Source organism: Balaenoptera ricei, chromosome 7, assembly GCF_028023285.1.
Source record: "Balaenoptera ricei isolate mBalRic1 chromosome 7, mBalRic1.hap2, whole genome shotgun sequence".
NCBI lineage: Eukaryota > Metazoa > Chordata > Mammalia > Artiodactyla > Balaenopteridae > Balaenoptera > Balaenoptera ricei.
Window position 1 is genome coordinate 48439266 of NC_082645.1, and position 22047 is coordinate 48461312.

General features: G+C 39.7%; 1 protein-coding gene across 1 annotated transcript; it reads left to right on the forward strand.

Annotated features, from left to right (window-relative positions):
* The first annotated feature begins 787 nt into the window (after nucleotides 1–787).
* On the forward strand, nucleotides 788–20959 carry DAPL1 (death associated protein like 1). The gene is made up of 4 exons (XM_059927162.1): nucleotides 788–845; nucleotides 8979–9066; nucleotides 13029–13089; nucleotides 20843–20959. Exons 1-4 carry the CDS (start codon nucleotides 788–790, stop codon nucleotides 20957–20959), a joined length of 324 nt encoding a protein of 107 aa, XP_059783145.1.
* Nucleotides 20960–22047: the final 1088 nt, after the last annotated feature.

The window sequence follows — 22047 nt, forward strand, 5'->3', positions numbered from 1 at the left end:
TGCCTAAGCTTACATTTGTACTTTTTCTCTTTAACAAAGCAGGCATCTCTTGGTTTATAGCCTGCTTTTTCACTGTCTTATCATGAATATTTTTCACATCATTAAATATTATTCAAAAACACAATTTGTAATGTGTACATAGTACTCTCATGGCTATATCTTAATTTATTTAAGTATCCCTCTCTATTTGGGGGTGTCTATGTGGATTCCAATCAATACTGAAAAGAAAATAAAAGAGAGAGAGAAATATATGATTACCATCCCTTGCAGAAATCTCTGTGCACATCCCCAATTTTACTTTCTTAGTATAGATGCTTAAAATTGCAAAGACTAAGACAAAGGCATCACACTTTGTTTTATAATTGCCTCCTCAGAAAAACAACTGATGTCTTGAAGCAAAGATCTTGTCTTGCCCTCGTTGTCATGCGAGTGTATGACAAAACCTGTCACATTGTAGGTGCACCATACAAACTCGATGGATAAATAGTTGGAGAGAAAAAGAATTCCACTGAGCTTGATCCTTTCCCCTTCCTCCTGTGAAAGAAAGAGTCCCCTTAGCTGGCTACCTTGACTTCTCTTGATGAAGGGAATAAGAAGAAAGTTTTCTTCTAAGAGGAAACTTGCCCCCAAAATGTAGGTTCCCAGAAAAGCTAGATGACAAGCCCTGTTGCTGCTCAGCAAAGCCCTTAAGGGACCCCGCCCCCAGCCCATATAAAGCCAGGGTGCAGTGGGGCAGCTGCACTCAGCCTCCAGAGCGCCGGCACTGGCCCTGGCCCTGGCACGCGCTATGGCAAGTGAAATGCAAGTCCAGCTCTCCGCGTTGAAAGGGGGGCATCCTCCTGCAGGTAGGCTGCCCACCTGCCCTCTGTCCTGCAGACAGCAAGACCCCTCGGCTGCTGCTGCCCCTCCTTTCACGCAGCACCTTCCACAGAGGTGCCCCAGCAGAGCAGAGGCTCTCAACCTCCCCTTGTTCCTTTAACTTCCTCCAACCTGAGTCCCTCCTATCTTTGATCCTTTTAGGCTTCTGTGTAAAAATCACCTGGGGATTTGTCAGGCCCTGTTGAATTAAAACCTAATTCTATATGGGAGTATAAGGGATTGGGCACTGGTGGAAAGGAGCAGGTGGTGAGCTTGGACCTTCCCTCCCTGGCTGTAGGTTAGCAGTGACCCATTCACACCTGGAAGGTAATTTACTGCCATGGAAACATTCCTCCCTGGAGGTCCCAGCTTTCGGACTCAGTCTCCCGAAGGTGCCTGTACATCATCCGACTTCACACCCAGCCAATCCGGCTTCCACACAGCAGAGAGGAACCCAATTTTTCTCTCCCTTCTCAGGCTTTGGGGTTGGGCAGTGTGATCAGTAATGTCTTTTGTCTGTCACCAAGCTGAGGAGCACTTTTTAATAAGGACACTAGCATGGGAGGGGCTGACTGGAAAAGTAGCTATCAAGGCATTTTGCAAAGCATCCACAGTTCTTTTCTTTTTGTAAAAAAGGTATGCTATTTATATCAACTCCCTGGAATATGGAAATTAGTTTTATTGTACTTAACCGTATGTTCATATAGATTGGCTGAGGCATGCAGGCCTATTTTTAGCTGATTTGATGTTCTTTTAACTGCCTTTCTTCTTTTTTCCTTAAGAAATATCTCAACAACTTGACCTCTTTGTTCTTGCCTTTCTCCATTAACAAAATTTATTTATTGGTATCATTCTTTGGCTCCTCTAAGCCAAGGTTATTTCAGTCATCTTTGCTGCAGAGGATGATGGCAGGTATAAACTTCACAAAGCATCAAAAACTGACACAAGGTTCAGTGGCTTTCTGGTGAGCAGCCCAGCCAAAGTCAGAATTTTTACTACTAATTCTGAGTTTCCATTTCTCAGCACCCTGTCCCGGTCTCCTGTGGCAGACTCCTGACTTTTTATGTTTGTAATTGGATTTAGGAATATTTAACATTATCTATATTTAAAGTTAATGATGCTAATTAATGATCAAGAACCATCGATGCAAATTATTAGAAGTTTCTACACAAGGACAAAAGAAAACGCCATTCTCTTCCCGCCACTTCCACCCCAATCCTTCATAAAACAGTTCAGCTAACACTTTATTTGCTAAATGACGTTTATACACAAAGATCACAGAGATAAACTTAACCAAGTGAAAGTTTGAATGAAACCACCAGGAACTTTCTGTCTCCACCACTAATGATTGCTAATTACTCTGTGTACATAGCACACCATGACGCCATCAAGCATGTCACAATGCCTCTGGCATGACAGTTAATTATTATGAACTGTGACACTACAGATAAGAGGTTTGGGATAATTAGAATGGAGATGAAGGAAGACTTTTGCCTCCCCACTGAGAACAAGGGAGCAAAGAAGCCTCATCCTTCAGATTGTCTCGCTATATATTTTAAGTCTGAACCAGATAGCTACTGTACAAAATTTTATTTATAGAACAAAAATAATTCATTGCCAGAATTCCATTAAATTTCACCTGATTTTTATAGGCAATAGACAGGTCCCTGAAAGTAGGACACAGACATGATGAAAGGTCTGTGAAAGGTCTGACATGGTCTTTGGAATCAGACAGTCCTGGATTTAAACCCTGCTTCCCTTCCACATCTCTGAGCCTCAGTTTTCTCACCTCTAAAGCAGGTGGTAATAAATAACATTGATATTGTAAGGTTGTTATGACTATGAGAGGAGATAACCTATGCAAGGTACCCAGCACATGAATGTTAATCCCTGTAAAATGCAGGCCTAGTAAAACACATAGCCATCAAAAGAAATGATTCTCCTCAATTGCAAGACCTCCTGATGTGTACGGGCTGCATTCGGCACTACTGCAGTCATCAGGGCAGAAGAAAATTGCAATGGGAAAGGTACATGTGCCTGCTCCATCATGGTTAAAAGTGAAACAACTCCAGAGTCAGCCAGCAGCTGTAACTCTTTCCCACCTACACAGGGGGTGCTTAGTGGTTTTTCTTTATGTATATTAATATAATATATTGTACCTCTGTGAATCCTGGTTATAAATCTATGCTGTAAAACAAGACTACATTAAACATGAGGCGGCCTGGGCTCTAGGAAGCTTAGCTTTTCTGCTAAGGATTTTCTGCTGTTTTGCTTTGCCTCGCTCTCAGTTTTATAAGAACTCCATTACCTGAACAGCGAAAAATGTGTGAGTAGAAGGTAATCCAAGGAAACCAAGTACATATGTGATGAACCAGAAAAAGCAGCAGTTCATGAGTTTTTGTGTATTCCTTGCACTTTAATTTGTTTTAAGGCAAATGAGTCAGAGCCATCAAAGGGGTCACCACTGAACCCCCAGAGAGAATCCATTTTCTGGCTCATTAAAGAGAGACGGAAGTTTGGGGAGTGTATCCCCAAGGGTGAAACTAATGCAGAAAATGGGGAGGAAACCATAGCTGCAGAAGGGCTAGTATGGTTTTTTAAAAAGCAAACACCAGAAGCTTAATTCTCTCAACTCCAGTCTGCTCATGTCAACTTCTGGGAGTTGATCTGTGAGGTTCAACAGAGAGGTTGCGAGACCCACTACCCCACAGGTCACAGGGACAGGGGTTTGATGACAAGAACAGCTGCTATTCACTCAATCCTGTGTGACTGGCACTGCACAGAGCCTTCTAGACACAGCACCAGTACTGCAGACTGATGATGTACCCTCATCCTTGTTTCACAGAGGAGCAAACTGAAAGTCAGCAAGGTTGAGGGACGTGCCCAATGCCACATAGCTGGTGAGAAGGGGCAGAGACGTGACAGTAAAGTGGGGCCATGTCAAGCCCTCTCCCTCTGAAGCCCTCTCTCCTTGCTTTTCCTGATGAGAGTCTTTTGTCTTGACTGACGGTTTAGAATACGCCAAAAACTCAACGGTGAATGCAAAGTAAGCGTTTTGCAAACATCTAACCTTTTAATTAAATTCAAATGAGCGTTCTAGGTCACAAGGCAGAGTTTGCCCAAACCTTTGTGGTGGTCAGCTTTTTCACACACGTTCTCCACTGATTAATGAAGGAAAGAAGCTCAATTTTTCTTTCAGGCTTATCTTTCTTTATCTTGACTACCCTCTACCAAACACTGTGCAAAATGCCTGGAAACTCTGAACTGGAAAATTAGTATATAGCATTCTAAACTCAAGGGTCAACTTTCGAAAAGTTATAAACTACAAATGCCTCCACAAAATTATAACTCTTACTCAGAGATAGGAAAGCAAAGTTTCATTTTCCCCACATCAATGTAGATTTTCTAACAAAACTATCCAAAACATCTCTCTCTTACGTTGTTAAATCTCTAGTTCATTTTGCTTATTGAAAGGACCTAAACGTGGAATTATGTAAGTGATTACAAATTTTTTAAAATAAATTTATTTATTTATTTTTAGCTGCTTTGGGTCTTTGTTACTGCACGTGGACTTTCTCTAGTTGCGGCGAGCGGGGGCTACGCTTCTTTGTGGTGCGTGGGCTTCTTATTGCGGTGGCTTCTCGTTGCAGAGCATGGGCTCTAGGCATACGGACTTCAGTAGTTGTGGCATGTGGGCTCCACAGTTGTGGCTCGCGAGCTCTAGAGTGCAGGCTCAGTAGTTGTGGCGCACGGGCTTAGTTGGTCCGAAGCATGTGGATCTTCCCGGACCAGGGCTCAAGCCCATGTCCCCTGCACTGGCAGGCAGATTCTTAACCACTGGGCCACCAGGGAAGTCCTTTACATTCTCTTTAAATTTCTTTTGGGATTTGTTTCTCTGAGTACACTATATTCTTTCAAAAGGGAGGGACATGATAAATTTTCTTTTGTAGGTAGATGGGAAGAGTTAGAATTACAGTAAAGACCTTACAATAAAAATGATCTAGTTCAACTTCTACCAAATTCCCCAAAATCCTTCTAAAATATTCATGGCAGATATACTTCTTTTCTTTACTTTAACACACTAAGGGACCAGAGATATACTATTGTACTATGCAATCTTCTTCACTTTGATTAACACAGTTACATGTAGCCAGACTCTGCCTTTCTGGAACTTTCATTCTTTGCTTTCCATTCTCTCCTCTGGAAAAACATAAATATAAATAATAATAACTACCAATTATTAAGTGCCTACCATGTACCAGCTTCTTATGTCACCTCTATTCCCTAGGACAGCCTGAACAATCAGTATTATTCCCTTTTGAGGGATGCAGAAGCTGAGCCTCAGAGGAGTTTATCTTGCCCAAGGTCACAGAGCACAGGAGGGGGTAGAGCTCTCTGACCCTAGATAACATTTCCTTACCAGTAAATCATTCCTCCTCCACAAGACAGCCCCTAAACTCCTTGAAGATGGCACCATAAGCTTCCCTTGAGTCTTTGCTTCCTCAGAAACGATCTTTCCAGTTTTCCCAGTTCCTTGTCTGACAGGGCTCCTTCTCCACTCTGGTTGCTCTCATTTGGACATTCTCTAAATTGTCTGTGCTCTTTCCAATGAGTGGCACAGAGCTCAACATTTCAAAGGTCTTCTCACTTTTAACTATTGCTTATTTTAACTATAACAAGTGTGCTTCTATAGTTGGCTATAATAACCAGTGGAAGAAAACATGCAAAAACAAAAGCATCAGAGAAAACAAAAGGAACACTAATAAGAAAATAATTATAGCACTCCATGTTTTAAAAGCATTTGTCATAAGGAGGATGAAAGATACTGCTGGCAGAGATACTAAAGGCTCAAGCTCTAGGTTTAGAGCTATTGTGATTTGATTCCTCTTGGTAGAAGAGGCTATGGACCACACCACTCCTCATACAGTGGCACACCCTTCTCAAGCAGTCTTCCAGAAAAAGCCACCCCTTGGTTTATTTCATCTCTGTATTCCAGGGCTATTCAGAAGGTGTTTCCACATTATTTCATTTCTGTTGCTGATTATTTTGTATGCCTTTTTTTCATGTGTGTGTGTGTGTGTATGTGTGTGTGTGAATTTAAAGCAGACCATGTATGAAAATAGGATTTTTTTCCTGGACTGTATCTAATATTACAGAATTCTAGTGAGACACCTTTATAATCAATAAAAAAAAACTCGGTGATTCAAAATGACCAAGTGGAGCTTATTCCATGAACACAAGAATGGTTTGATAGTAAAATATTCATTAATATATATTTATAAAATTTTTATCTATTAATATAATTAACCTCATTAAGGTGAAAAACCATATTATATACATGATAATAAAAAGGCATTTGATAAAATTCAACATGTTTTTGTAATTTTTTAAGCCCAATGAAACAGTAATAGAAAGATATTTCCTTAATATGAAGAAAGAAATATATTTGAATATACATTATATATATATTGTAAATATGTGTGTGTGTATATCCAACTAAGTATACATCATACTTAATGGGAAAACACTAAAAGCAATCCATTAAAAATTAGGATGACAAAGATGTCCATCATCACCACTATTTAATGTTATTCTAGAGAAAGTAATATTATAATTATTTGCAGATTATATAAATTTTTTTTACCTGGAAAACCTAAGGGAGTCAACAAAAATATTATAAATAGTAAGAGAATTCAATAAGATCTGGGTATAAAATCAATGATATTAATATAAGAACAACAATCTGTGAAAGCTATAATGGAAGAATAGACCCTCTCTACAACTGCAACAGCAGCAAAAAAGAGAAAATACTTAGGGAATAAACCTAACAATAAATGTGTAAGATTTATGTGAACAAGTTACTGAAGGACCCAAAAGAAAATGTAGAAAATGGAAAAGCATACCATGTTCTTGAATAGAGAGCAACCAGGAATATAAAGATACGAATTTTCCCTTAAAAAAAAAAAATCTATAAATCTAAAGCAAGACCATTAAAAAACTACCAGCAGGATTTTTTGGAGGGAATTGACAAACTGATTCAAAAGTTCATATGGAAAAATAAATAAGAATAGCTAATAAAATTCTGCAAAGAAAATGTAGCAAAGAAGGACTATCAAAATTAAAATATGTTAGGGACTTCCCTGGTGGTCCAGTGGTTAAGACTCCACACTTACACTGCAGGGGGCACGGGTTCGATCCCTGGTCAGGGAACTAAGATCCCACATGATGTGTGGTGCGGCCAAAAAAAAATTTTTTTTAAATATGTTATAAAGGTACAATCATTAAAATAAAGTTGTAATGGCATATAAACAGAGAGATTAATGGAACAGAAGTCCAACAGGACAAATGGACCAAAAATGTGAACAGTTTATAAAAGAAAATACAACTGGCTTCTGAAACACAGAAATAAGCTCAACTTTTAATAAAATATAAGAAAGACAAATTACTTTTCTTTTTCTTATTGGTTGATAAAGCCAAACATTTTCTAATTCTCACTGTTGCTTGAGATATAGTGAAACAATCACTGTCATTGTAGCTGGTGAGATTGTAAACTGGTGCAACCACTGTGAGGGGTGACTTGGCAAGATTTAGTAAAATTTCAAATGCACATACTCTTAAGAATTAACAAGATCATTTCTAGGAATTTATCCCATGGATATATTTGCACTTGTGCAGAATTATGTATATGCAAAGGATATTCATTGTAGCATTGTTTGTGATAACAATGGATTAGAAACATCTAAAATGTCCAACGGTTGGAAATTGGTTAAGTAAACACAGAATGTTCATATAATGAAAATTTAAAGCAGATGTTAAAAAGAAAGACATTCTCTCTATAGATATATATCGATAGGGAACTTACTCCAAAGTACATGACTGAATGAAAAGTATAAACAAACAAGATGTAGAACAACGTATGCTGCCATTTAAAAAAATGTATAGGTATGTGTATAGAATGTCTATCAATGAATACATAGGAACTTGTTAACGTTAGCAGTATCTAGGGAGATGAACTGTAGGCCTAAAAATAATGGTAGAAGGGAGACTGCAGACCTTTCCATGATTTTTGAATTGTGTGCCTTATGCATGTACTATTACATAATCAAAAAAATTAATTAAATAATAATTTTAAAAGAAAAATGATGAAGTCAATTCACGAGGGCATTGAGAAATAGGTTTTCCTATTTTTCACTTTATTGGAGCCAGTTTTAGAAAATTGCCAATCTGACATTTCCATAAAAAGAATTAACAGGTTCAAACAAATCAATGTCCATTTAGCTTTTTCTCATTTGAGCTTGTCAGATTTCAGATGTGCAAATTTCCTGGGAACAGAAAAAAGTATTTGCTTTGACTTGCAATCTGAAATGGGCTGCTCCTTTTCAAAAGTTGATTTCATCTGACATTGTTAAACACTTGAATTGCTGTTAGGTCATCTGTAGCCTAATTAACACTAATTGATCTCTTGAATGGCAGGATTATTAATGCAGTTTAATTACTCATTAGAACATCTGAGCTCCTCCAACATCTGAGGTTTGGGGTCTGGGATGGAAGGTGGGCATCTGGTGGGATCAGAAGCATCTCTCTTGAATTAAATGCCTGTTATCACCACATGCCCTGACTTTTGGCTCATTCTCCAATCTAGCTTTTGAAAGCTTTGGTTGAAAAAAAATTTTTGCAAGCCTTGCACTTTAATCTTGCGGGAAAACAGAAGGGTCACATTGTAATTGTCGGTTGCTGTCATGAAGAATGTAATTGATTTGATAATAAAAAAAAATGTTTTTCAGTAAAATGCCTAAGGGAATAAATTGTTATCTCCTCCCCAAATCGAAGATGTAATAAACACCTCTGCCTTTTTTAGCCTCAGGTCCCCCTCTCCGAACACAGACAAGCAAAAACCTTAGCCCTTCTCTCCTTCCCACCTTGTTTGCCCAAAATATTTTTTTCTTCTGTTATACTAGTTCAGGGTACCTTTTGATTATGTTGTTTTAGATTAAAGTTTAGCTCTTCAAAAAGTTCTGAAATTCTTCAAATCTACAATAAATTCATACCTTGAATAACAAAGCAAACTGTCTCTTGCTGCCCTAAATATGACTCCCTTGTTGATGCTTATTTGTTTATAGTAAAAGCTGGAGGAAAGCGAATCTCCAAAAAACAAGAAATTGGCGTCCTGGAGAGACACACCAAGAAAATGGGATTAGAGAAAACAAGGTAGGGGACTGCTTAATTTCTTTTCCTTCTTCATCTTGATTTTTAAGTGACGCTACTGCCAGAAGTCAGAGGCTTCGCTGGATGTTAGGACAAACCAAGGCTCCCTAGGCACTTACTAACCAGAGTTAGAGGCAGCTGGCATGGTGGGGTGGGGTAGGGGTGGGGTCAGCATGGGAGAGGGGGTTAACTACCCTCTGGAGGACTCTCTCTGCCCATCCTTCTCTTCTCTCCAGCCAGCCCAATTGCCTCCTGCTTAAAAAGCATGGTCCTGAATGCATCCAAACAGGACTCACGTCCCTGTATCTTATTTTCACCTTAACCTTTAAAGTACTGTCCCTAAGCTGGCCCTGTGTTTGTAATAAGCTTTCTGCTGAAGCAAATCTGAATTAAAAATAAATGTGCTTTTTAGTTTTTTTTTTTTTAATTCCTCACTCAGTTATTTAAAAAATAATGGCCACTGTATTTGGCACATCTGGAAGGAATTTGGATACGGAGGTTGTTTTCTCCCTGCTCCTTCCGCAGTAACCTTGACACACTGCACTTTTCTCAGAGCTAAGCAGAGAGCCGAGGGCTGGATCTCATGTACAAATGGCCCAGCCCCTCTATGCCTTGGGTAAGAAAAATAATGCCTTCAAAAAGAAGTGAACATGTGAAACTAGCTCCTCCAAGTAGAGGCGCTTCAGAGCCTATTTCAGGATGGTTTCCATAGGTGAGCTCATGAGTGATTCAAGAGTGAATTAGAGGATGCTCAGATACGTCCTTAAGAGTTAAAATGGTAACAGTCTCAGAAAGAAAGTGTGGAGGGAAATAGGCTATGGAATTTCTCGGGGTTTTTTTGTGGGTTTTTTCTTTCTGTATAAAATTACCTTTTAGATCACTTTAAAAGTTTTCTTCTCAATTTCTGGGAGGGAAAATTTTTGAGGATTTTTCTACTTTAACATGAAATACTCTAGGCTTCCCTGGTGGCGCAGTGGTTAAGAATCCGCCTGCCAATGCAGGTGACATGGGTTCGAGCCCTGGTCTGGGAAGATCCCACATGCCGCGGAGCAACTAAGCCCGTGTGCCACAACTACTGAGCCTGCACTCTAGAGCCCACGAGCCACAACTACTGAAGCCCGCGTACCTAGAACCCACGAGCCACAACTACTGAAGCCCGTGCGCCACAACTACTGAAGCCTGTGTGCCTAGAGCCTGTGCTCCGCAACAAGAGAAGCCACCGCAATGAGAAGCCTGCGCACCACAATGAAGAGTAACCCCTGCTCGCCGCAACTAGAGAAAAGCCGGCACGCAGCAACGAAGACCCAACGAAGACCCAACGCAGCCAAAAATAAGATAAGTAATAATAATAAAAAGATAATAAAATAAAAATATAAGAATTAAATTTTTAAAAAATGAAATACTCTATCCAAAATATATAAAGAACGCATACAATTCAGTAGCAGGAAAGCAAACAAGCCAGTTTAAAACTGGGCAGAAGATTTGAATAGACATTTTTCCAAAGAAGATATACAGATAGCCAACAGGTACATGAAAAGGTGCTCAACATTATTAATCATCAGGGAAATGCAAATCAAAACTACAATGAAATATCACCTTACATCTGTCAGAATGGCTATTAACAAAAAGTCAAGAAATACCAAGCTGTGGCAAGGACGTGGGAAAAAGGGAACCTCTGTGCACTGATAGCTTGTAATACACATTGGTGCAGCCACTGTGGAAAGCAGTATGGAGTTTCCTCAAAACATTACAACTACAACTACCATGTGATCCAGCAATTCCAATTCTGAGTATTTGTCTGAAGAAAATGAAACCCTAACTTGAAAAGATACATGCACCTCCACATTTATTGCAGCATTATTACAGTAGCCAAGACATGGAAGCAACCCAGGTGTCCATCAATGGATGAATGGATAAAAAAATGTGATACACACGCACACACACACACACATACACACACACAGAGGAATACTGTTCAGCCATAAAAAAGAAGGACATCCTGCCACTTGTAACAACGTGGATGGACACTGAGGGCATTATACTAAGTGAAATAAGTCAGACAGAGAAAGACAGTGCCATATGATCTCTCTTGTATGTGGAATCTAAGAAGAAAAATAAACAGGACAACAACAGCAAAAACTCGAGCTCATAGGTGCAGAGAGCAGATTCGTGGTTGCCAAAGCTGAAGGGAAAGGGGATTGGTGTCTGGGGTAGACAATGGGTGAAAGAGATCAAGAGGCACAAACTTAGAGTTATAAAATAATTAAGCCCTGGGGATGAAATTATATATAGCATGATGACTATAGTTAATGATACCATATTGTATATTTGTAAGTTGCTAAGAGGGTACACCTTAGAACTTCTCATTACAAGAAAAAACATTTAACTATGTATGGTGAGGGGTGTTAACTAGACTTATTGGGTGCTCATTTTGCAGTATATACAAATATCAAATCATTATGTTGTACACCTGAAACTAATGTAATATTATATGTCAGCTATACCTCAATTTTTAAAAATTTGCCCCTTTGGCATTAAGCTTTTGTTTCTTCTGAATCAGAAAATAACTATCGCATAATTAAAGCAAAGCTATAAGTCCTCAAGGGTGGGAGTCACATATTATTTATCTCCTGACCCAGCATCTAGGACAGTTCCTAGAATAGAGAAAGCACTCTGTAAATGACGTCACACTGTCATTGAATTGCCAGCTGGTTAACTTCGAAAACCTATCCCGCTACTAAAACCTGACTCAAATGTAAGCCCTGTTTAGTGTGACACTGGTAAACATGCCTGGGCCAGGGGCTCAGGAGCGAGAGTCATAGCTTGGAAATGACCTAGTTGGCAACCATGGACAAGTCATCCGTTTCTTTGCACCTCAGCAAAAGGGACTTACTGTTAATTCTAACATCAGGTGAACACTGCAGGAAGAGGAGCTGCCTAGAGAGTCATAAAGTGCTGATTGGAACCCTCTTAAAAAAATTCAATTGTTTTCTAATAGTCATTAAAAGATGGGAATTGGACCACTACAGAACTTAAAACAGCAGAAAAATAGCTCTCTTGTCCTGTTTACCAGGGATAGATATAGGTACGTGGAAGCTGAATCTTATAGAACTGGAGGACCATTTTAAGGAAAAATAATACAAAATTACAAATATGAAATGGCTAGCGCCCCTCCCAGGGCCTTGAAAGGAGACTGTGCAGTGAGAGGCCCTGAAGCTTCCCTAGCTCCCCCATGAGTCACCTCTGCTCTTTCTATCTGCTTCGTGAGTGTTTGCATGGATAGGATTTCCTCCTTTTTGTGGACAAACACTTCCTTATATCTTCTAGGAGAATAGCTTTTGAAAAATATAGCGTAGAAAATAAATTTCTAAGCATCATCAATCTGTGTCCATACCCCAATAACTTCTACTAACCAACACAAACCATCCAGAAAAAAGTATGCCAAGCGCAGAGTTCCCGTCAAGATATTGCACTGTAAGCTCAGCCCTGATTGAAACTCTCCTAGCAAATAACTTGGCCTGAGAAAAGAAGCCAGACACAAAAGAGCACCTGCCGTATGGTACATTTTATGATATACAAATAAAGTCAAAACTAATATATGGGGCTGTAAGTCAGGGTAGTGATTATCCTTAGGGGCAACTGGTTTGACTAGTGTTACAAGTCTGTGAATGTTCACCAGCCTATACGTTGATAATACGTGCACCTTTCTGCATGTATGCTGTACTTTGATGAAAAGTTTAAAAATATTAATTATAATAAGTTGGCCTGCAAAGCTTGTTGTAGTACATGGGCACACAGGGTAGGATTTTTTTTTTTTTTTTTTTTTTTTTGTCTTGTCTTCCAGAAGTAGCCAAGAAGCAGAATGAAAGCTAAAAGGCCAAGTAGAAAACCCTCTGTAAAAATGGTTTAGCCTCTTTAGTGGGAAAGTTTCCATTTCTATGTGAAGTTTCTTTTCATCTTCACAGTGCAATTGCAAATGCTGCCAAAATACAGACGATGGATGCCCTGAACGATAGTCTGGAGAAGGTGAGCCATGGGTGAGGTGCGTCACGTGATGCTCCCAGCCAGTATTCACCCAGCCGCCCCGCCGGTCAGGCCGCATGGGTGAATGAGCTGATGGCCACTGGGGTGTTTTCCAACTCAGAGGTTTGATGTGCTTGTGAAAGAATCTGCTCTCAGTTCAAGGAACACAAAGTGGTTTTGATGAGAAAAGCTGATGCTCCCAAATTCCTAGTGTCTATTTAATAAATCATTTCAAAAATAAGATAGTAAATTAAGCAAGACTCATGATGCCAAATTGGCAGAACCTGACATTGCCATCCCAAATATTTATTGGAAACGTTGGCCTGTTGTTATAAAAAAGGCAGCCTGTGTATTGGGAATTCAGCCCTTTTTGAACTTCCTCCCCACCACTCACTCCCAACAGGAAATGTTTGATTTGAGGCCAGGGTGGGTGGTGGAGGGTTGCCCATTTGGGGGCTGGAGGAAGCCTGGGCATTGGCTGGCTTTATCTAGTGAAGTCTATTTATGAAGGTGGTTGACCATTGCTATTTTTATTTCCGTATCTTGAATTCTTTCTAAGTAGCTCAGGAAACTCAGAAAATTCTTCCCACGTAGACAGTAGTTTAGTTTTGGATTCAATCGTTTGTTTTTAAATGTTGTAAGTGAGCTGAGTGAGGGTCCTTATTCTACTTCTAGGGGGCGGGTGCATTGAATTCAGGCATTGAAGGACCACTCTTTCTGCTGCCCCCATATTTATTGAAGAGACAGGACTGGGCCGGTGTCCTTTGCAGAAGGAAGACTTGCTGTTATTACCAAAATCAGGGGTCTGAAAATGATTAGAGTAGAAACTGTGTGGCTAGACTTCTGAGACCCCTGTTTGGCAATGGCTTCCCCACTTGCTACCTCTAAGGTCTAGAGCAAGTTACTGATCCCGTGCCTCTGATTCATCATTTGTAAAATGAAGATAAGGAAGAGGATGTATATACTTCAGATGGCTGTTGAGTGGAATCAATGAGGTTCACACACAGGAAGTTCTTAGAACAGTGCCCCACACAGAGTAACCTGCCTGCACTCTCTGCTCTAATTAGTAACATCTGTTTTATGGCAATGAAAAGAAAAGGTGTGTCTGAAGCCCATGAGGCAACTAGTATCAGGCAAGATCTTAATGATAGACGAAAGCTACAGAGCCTTCTCACGTAGGGGGGCTCGGTTCTCCCATCAGATAGATCGGAAGGGGGGCGGTCATAAGTGACTCTTTGCCTTCCTGACTTTAGAAGAAGGGCAGGGACGGATGATGACCTGCCACGCACATTCTCCAGCCCCTGCCCACTAAACGCTTCTTCCTCAGGGGCAATAGTATGTCCACAGTAAGTAGAGCTAAGTGGAATAGATATATTCCTCTAGAATATATGTTAACCCAAAATAAAATGTTTAAAGAGAGTGGTCAGTAAAGGTTGATTATGCTGTACTTTAGGTATGATGCCAGAGCCTTTAATGTTTTTTATAGACAGGTGTGCATATGTCTATGACATAAAGGGTTCTTTCCCTTTCAGTTAAAAATATCACTTCTGAATTTCAAAGATAAACAGAAGAATCAGATAACAACAACAATAAGTTGTATTTAGAAATCATAACAAAATATTGAGTTGGTGTGCTGTTACAAATATTTTTAACAGCAATTATATCTATTTTTAAAAAAAAAAAGCCCCTTTAACACTTAGCTCCATGTCTACTGGCGTAGGTCTGTGGCTAAGACTGCATAGATTACTGGTTAGAACAGGTTCTGGCATTCTGGCATCAGATATCAGGTGCCTGGGTCCTATGCTGACTCTGTCACTTGCTAGCTGTGTGTCTTTGGGCAGGTTTCTTCACTTCTCTGTGCTTCTGTTTCCTCACCTGTAAATGAGAATGTGGTTTATAGTATCCACTTCACGAAGATGTTGTGAGAATAAAATGAAGGTATAGAACATGTGCAAAGGACTCAGCACAGAGCCAGATACAGTTAGCCCGCAGTAAGTGTTAGCTTCTATTCCCAGGGAGATATCCTACAGGGCGTCACTTGGAATCCAGGCAAAGGATAAGAGACCAGCAATAAAATCAAGTCCCAAGATTACCATAAGTCACTGTCTTGAATTTGGAAGTTGGTGGGATCCACATGGTCCCTTACAGCTAAGAAAAATCTTCCCTGAATCCATAACTCAACCTGAAACATAATAGAATTTCATAATAAAAAAGGTCAACCTGGGGTGGAAAGACCAATGCCTTTTAAGAAATAGACCTGCTGAGATCAGTGGTTGCCAGAGAGTGGGAGGAGGGGTTGACCACAAAGTGACGGGAAGGTATTTTGGGGGGTGATGGAACGGTTCTATATCTTGACTGAGGTGGTGGTCACAGATGGTATGCACTTGTGAAACCCATAGAACTAAACACTAAAGAGGGTATCTATTTTACTGTAGATAAATTATACCTTAATTTTTTAATGAAAAGAAATGCATAACTAGCAGCAACGAAGACCCAATGCAGCCATAAATAAATAAATAAATAAATTTAATTTTAAAAAAAGAAATGTATAACTATACAGCCTAATATAAAAAAATAAGACATATAAAATATAGAGATATATGGCTTCCCTGGTGGCGCAGTGGTTAAGAATCCACCTGCCAATGCAGGGGACACGGGTTCGAGCCCTGGCCCGGGAAGATCCCACCTGCCACGGAGCAACTAAGCCCATGTGCCACAGCTACTGAGCCTGCTCTCTAGAGCCCGCGAGCCACAACTACTGAGCCCGCGTGCCACAGCTACTGAAGCCTGCGCGCTCTAGGGCCCGTGCTCCACAACAAGAGAAGCCACAGCAATGAGAAGCCCACGCACAACAAGGAAGAGTAGCCCCTGCTCTCCACAACTAGAGAAAGCCCGTGCGCAGCAGCGAAGACCCAGCACAGCCAAAAATAAATAAAATAAATTTATTAAAAAAATAGAGAGATATAGATATCTGATGATAAATTTTCATCTGCATTACAATGATTTTCCCAACAATATATATTGTCATGAAGATCTAACAATATACAACTGGCCAGAAGAAATATAGTAGCAGAAATGAGGGTCATAGCCTCTGCATTTATTAACATTCCTTCATGCCCTCAGCTAGAATTATGTCTAGTTCCTAGAACCCATGTTAATTCTCATACCAGTTTAAGAACTTAGAGTCCAAAACAGTGAGAGTTCTAGCCCTATTCATAGGAGCTCAGCAACCATTCAATCATGGCAGGAAATTTCTATCCATATGCTATTCATGTCTGGATACCCTACTTTAAAGCCAACCTAGGGTTTAAGATTTGGGAGATTGGAAAACAATTCCCAAGAGGCGGGAATTGTACAAATCTAAGTGGGAAGCAGCCTAAAATTTTCCCTGCCACTCTTTCCCCCACTCATCTCCACACAGACTTCACTCCCCACTACCTTTCTAGGTAGGTAAGACCCTCCCTTCTTCTCTAGTCAGTCTTTCCCACCTCTTCCAGCCCTAAATACTGAGAGAATTCATGTTGCCCACTGACAGGCCGCATAACATGTTTATTCCTGCAGAAGAGGGGTTGTGTAACCCCAAAGCCCTCTAAGAGAAAAATCTGGGAGACCTGGTCTTAGACCAAGTTCCATCTACTCCTTAGAGTCACGTAGCTCCCCTGAGATCTATGATTGCTCGTTTACTTAATTATTTTAAGGCAAGGAATGAGAGAGAATGATACTGCCAAATATATTCATTCTCCGGATAGTTACAGAAGTTAAGTTTGGCAATAGTTGTGAAGCTTCTCCCAACATAAAAGTATCCAGTTAAACCATTAGTAATGGGGTTGGGTTATAGTGCGGATGGGGGTGGAATGTTGAAGCCTAGTTAAATTGGGGCCACTTTTCAAGCTGCCAGCTATGTCACCAGGGCCAAAGTTAGTGAGATGTATGTGAAATGGGATCCTGGGGGAAAGGAAACTATCAAAGGCATCTGCAAATCTAAAAAGGTTTCTCTTGTTCTGTGTAGGATGATCCTTGAATTTCATTGACTCAAGCTGAATGTTTTGTTTTAAGCACTTTGCTTAACGGGGTGTGGAAATCTAAGTGCCAACATTCAAGTTGGAAGTTAACACCCTGGAAAGATGAAGAGCTGCCAGTCTGCTAATACCACCTGACTTCAGGCTCTAAAACAAAACCTGCCACCGACTTTTTAATTTCCAGAATTTCTTTCATAGCTCTAATCATAAAGACTTTTACCATACTTCTTTGACTTTTTCTCTGAAATGAAAAATGTAGTCTCTGAGGTCACAACTTCCCAAGATGAAGGTAAATTCTCAATGTGGAAGTTTCTATTGATCTGCTTTTCAAGTTCAATATTTTGCCCCTTATGGGATGGAGTCACAGCCAGGAAGAATCCTTACACATATCCTTCTTTCTCTTGTGGGGTTAACCTAGATTCTTTTACCCTAATGAGTCAGGCAAACACCTTTCATTCTACAAACCCTATCATTTTACAAAGATTAATGATGAAAAATCCAAAGTGTCCCCAAAGTTAAGATGTCAGACTAAAGCACAGGTTGTAGGTTAGAAAGCTATTCCTACTTATTTCTAGTCTGGACTTGAATATAAAATGTTCCTATCTCCATTGGTATAAAATCTACAGCAAAGAATCAGGGCATTTAATGATTGACTATTATTTACAGTTCCATCATCTGAAGGTAGACCCTTTATAGACTCTCCACCCACAACCCCCAAGTCTTTCTATATTAGGATGCTCCTGATTGAGGGGGTGGGGTATTTGAGAAAGAGAACTTGACTCTCTGGTTGTATTTTCACCTGTCCCTATAAAGCCCTTACCCTCCGCAACTTGTACATTTGTAATTTAATAATTATGGGCAGTTTATCTAAGGCTGTTATCCTTGCTGGAATTGTTTCCACTATTTTCTCAATCCTGTTGATTTTTTTCCCCCTAAATTTTGCCAGACCAGTTCACAGATGGCCAACAGCCCTTAGGGGCAGTCTCCCATTCATTCTGATCTGTGGCATTCCTCTTTTGAGAAGCAGTTGAGCAGAGCTTTTACAACCTCAGTTAAATGCCTTAGTTGAAAGGTAGCCCCTAACCCTTGTGCATTCCTGGTGAGAATGTAAAATGGTGTAGCCACTATAGAAAACAATATGGCAGTTCCTCAAAAAATTAAATATTGAATTACTGTATGATCTAACAATTTTGCTTCTGAATATATAGCCAAAAGAATTAAAAGCAGAAATTTGAAGAGATATTTGTGCAACAGTATTCATAGCAACATTATTCGCAATAGTTAAAAGATGGAAGCCACCCAAGTGTCCATTAACATATGAATGGATAAACAAAATGTGGTCTATATACATGCAATGGAATATTATTCAACCTTAAAAAGGAAGGAAATTCTGACACATACTGCAACATGGATAAATCTTGAAGACATTATGTTAAATGAAATCAGCCAGACACAAAAGGACAAGTATTGCATGCTTTCACATTTATGAGATACATGAAGTAGTCAAATTCATGGAGAGAGTAGGTAGAATGGTGGTTACCAAAGGCTGGCAGAGGAGGTAATGAGGAATTATTCTTTAATGGGTACAGAGTTTCAGTTTGGTATGATGAAAAAGTTCTGGAGGTGGATGGTAGTGATGGTTATACAACAATGTAAGTGTATGTATTGCTGCTAACCTGTGTATTTAAAAATTGTTGAAATGGTGAATTTTATGTTATATGTATTTTATCGCAATTTTTTAAATGATCAAAAAATGTAGCCCCTGAATTGTGGAGATAACCCTGGAAATGATCAAATAATGAGTTAGTGCCAAATTAAGCAATAAGTGTGTCCTCACACACCATTTTCCTCTCCTCTTTCCTCTCCCACCTCCACCCATCATCACTCTGACACCTTAAGAGCAACAATCAACATTGTGGTTTTCTCTCTTCTTTCTCAACTTGTCATCTTGCCCCATCCATCTCACCTTGGCTAATTGCCCAGATTTCTGTTATATCAGAATTATTTGTTCATTTCCTTTCTCACCCCCCTTTACCTTACATTTGACTTTAAGTAACTTGCCAAGTAGGTCTTCCTACCTGTAATCTCTTGAATGTGATTTAGAGCTAATCTGAAATAATTCATCTGTTTTAGTTGACACTAAAGACACCTAGTCTGGAAGAAAACTACTGAAGTCAATGACCTCTTAAGTTTCCTTCTGGTTCTAACGTTAAAAGAAAAACAAAACAAAACACTCTGCCTTTACCACACTATAAAATGCATGTCATGTGGCCCAATGATAACTGATCTGACAAAAAAATAAATCAGCAGCTCTTTTGTTAGATTGAAAAGTAATACTTATAACCAATACCTCAATTATGTTTCTTCCTTTCTACTAGAATGCCAGCATAGACCGTCCTTGGGTTTAATTATTACATAACTTTTACCTTCTCATTGTAAAAGAAAACTTTTAGAGAAACAAAGGCAAAGTAAAGAAAAAGACTAGGAATTGCCCATAATTCTACCCCTCAGAGATAATCATTGTTAACACTTCAGTGTATATTCTTCCAGTATGTTTAATTTTTTTAAGACCAAGAAGAAAGAACTTTCTGAAGCCAAGTTTCACATGAAAGGGAATGCTGTGTGCTCAGAGCTCAGGGACATTTGAGAAGTGATGTAAGGCACATATATTTTCCCTGGCTTAGAAGAGCCCAAACAAACCATAAACAGTGTGATGTTTGGGGTCATGAACAGTTTATCTCTCCTTTTATTTGAGTGTCAAGGCAAGGGCATCTAAGTTCAATAGTGATAAATTAAATTCCTAGTGAGCTCTGAGGCATCCCTTCCTTGCTGGCTAGGGAAGGTGTTCTTAGGTACCTTTATATTGAATCTGTGGGCTTGAAAACCAAGAACTGGAATGGAACCAAAAGGCCTCTGGGTCCAAATTCTCCTCCTAGGAAAACTATGCCTGATAGACTTGCAACATTGGACATCCTTTCCATCTTAAGCTGTCCTTAATGTAAATTACATAAGGTCTCTTTGTTCCATATGAAATTCCTCTTATTGTCAAAGTCTCAGTCTGTGTTAATTTAAATCTGTTTAAGCTCATTTCCTCATAGATGTCTTCTGCAGAGATGACTAGTGAGAACTTTTGTTACCTGAAGCTAATAAGGCATTCCTCAGCCTTCTCTTTACCAGACTGTTTAGTTTGAACCTTATAAAATGGCCAATTTCACATACGTCAACCTAAAAAACCCCTAACTCATCGTAACTTCTTTCAGAGGTTCTTTATTTCTGATCTTCTGACATCTGAGGCGTTCTTCCTCCCCACCCCAGGACCTTCTTCAATGTCCCCATAGCCTTCTTAGCATATAGTGTTCCCTATATGCATAGTAGTGCCAGAATAATTTCTAATATTGGAGGACTGATGAAGATATTTCTACCTTTAAAAATGTCACTTCAAAACATATATATATATATATATATATATATACATATATATATATATATATATATAATTTATATAATATATTTTATAATTTTAAAAAATCAGAAACACACTAATGAGGGAAAACCCAGGTTAACAAGTATATCCGTGGATACAGAGCTAGAGGTGGTATGGAAAAAAGAGATACTATCAAAGAAGTAAACAAAACTGTGAAATGCCTCTGACCAGCTGTTTTTTTTCTTACTACTTTAATACTTTATGACCAAAAAGATCCAATATGCTCATTTTTTTCTTTCCTCCTCACCTTTAGCTCAGCCATAAATTTCCAGCAATAATGCACATGGCACATCAAAAACCCAGACCTGCTCTGGAGAAGGTCACTCCACTGAAAAGGATCTACATTATTCAGCAGCCTCAAAAATGTTAAGCTGGGATGTAAAACACAGCCGTCTAGCCAACTGCCTCTAATATCTGAGAGCTTAGCAAAAAGGACCAACTTTCCACAGGTCTAGTGCACTTTCTTGGTAAATAAAATAGCTTTTATATCTTCTCTTCTGACTTTAGGTAATAAAGCATCCAAAATTGCAAATCCGGTTCATTCCTGGGCCTCATTTTGGTCCTAGTCAGGATCCCATTGATGTTTATGTGTGTAATTTTGTTGAATAAGTGGAGAATCTAGAATACTGGACTATCCACTCCACCTCCCTGGATAAGCTCTTTTCTCCTTGATGCAGACCGAGTGGTTCCACCCACAGTGAGTTCTCCTTGAAGACAAAGGTTAGAAAGCAGTACACTGAGCCTTGCAAAGGCCAACATTCTATGCAAACGTAAGGAGTGATTCTTCTCAGTGTGTTTGTATAACATGATCAAGTTTTCACTTGAGGTGAAATGTCTTTTCCAGTTTCGCACATAAATACATAGTTTGTTTTGAAGGTTTGGTGAGGGAAAATGAAAGTATTAGATTTATTGCAGACATATTCTCTTCTGCAAAGCAATCAAGGTCGGAAAGTAGAATTCTAGTTTCAAGGGGAGATTTGCTCAGGGCCTCCCACAAAGTTGATGTCTAGAACTGAGGGGCCCTGATGGTACAGGACATTGTGGTTGGGGTATAGAAGTTGGTTTTAACTGGAGGTGGAGGTGAGAGGGAAACCTGCTCTAGCTCTTCTACCCTCTGACAACACACACACACACACACACACACACACACACACACACTACATATGCTCACAGGTGAATAGCCAAGAGCATCCTCAGGTGACAGTAGGGGACAACCACATTTTTTTCCCACAGAAGTAAGCGGCCACTCATAGTTCCACCATTCTGCACCTCTAACTAATAATGCTATCCAACAGTCAGCATTTCTCTCTACCCAAGGAAGGGGTCAGCACTCCAGCCCATCACTTTACAGGTTGACAGCCCTTGGAGTATGACCTGATGCCAAGACTGTCTCTGATTCCTGGAAATCCAAAGACACCTGGCGAAGGCCCAGTGGTCATGACGTTGCACCTCACCTCC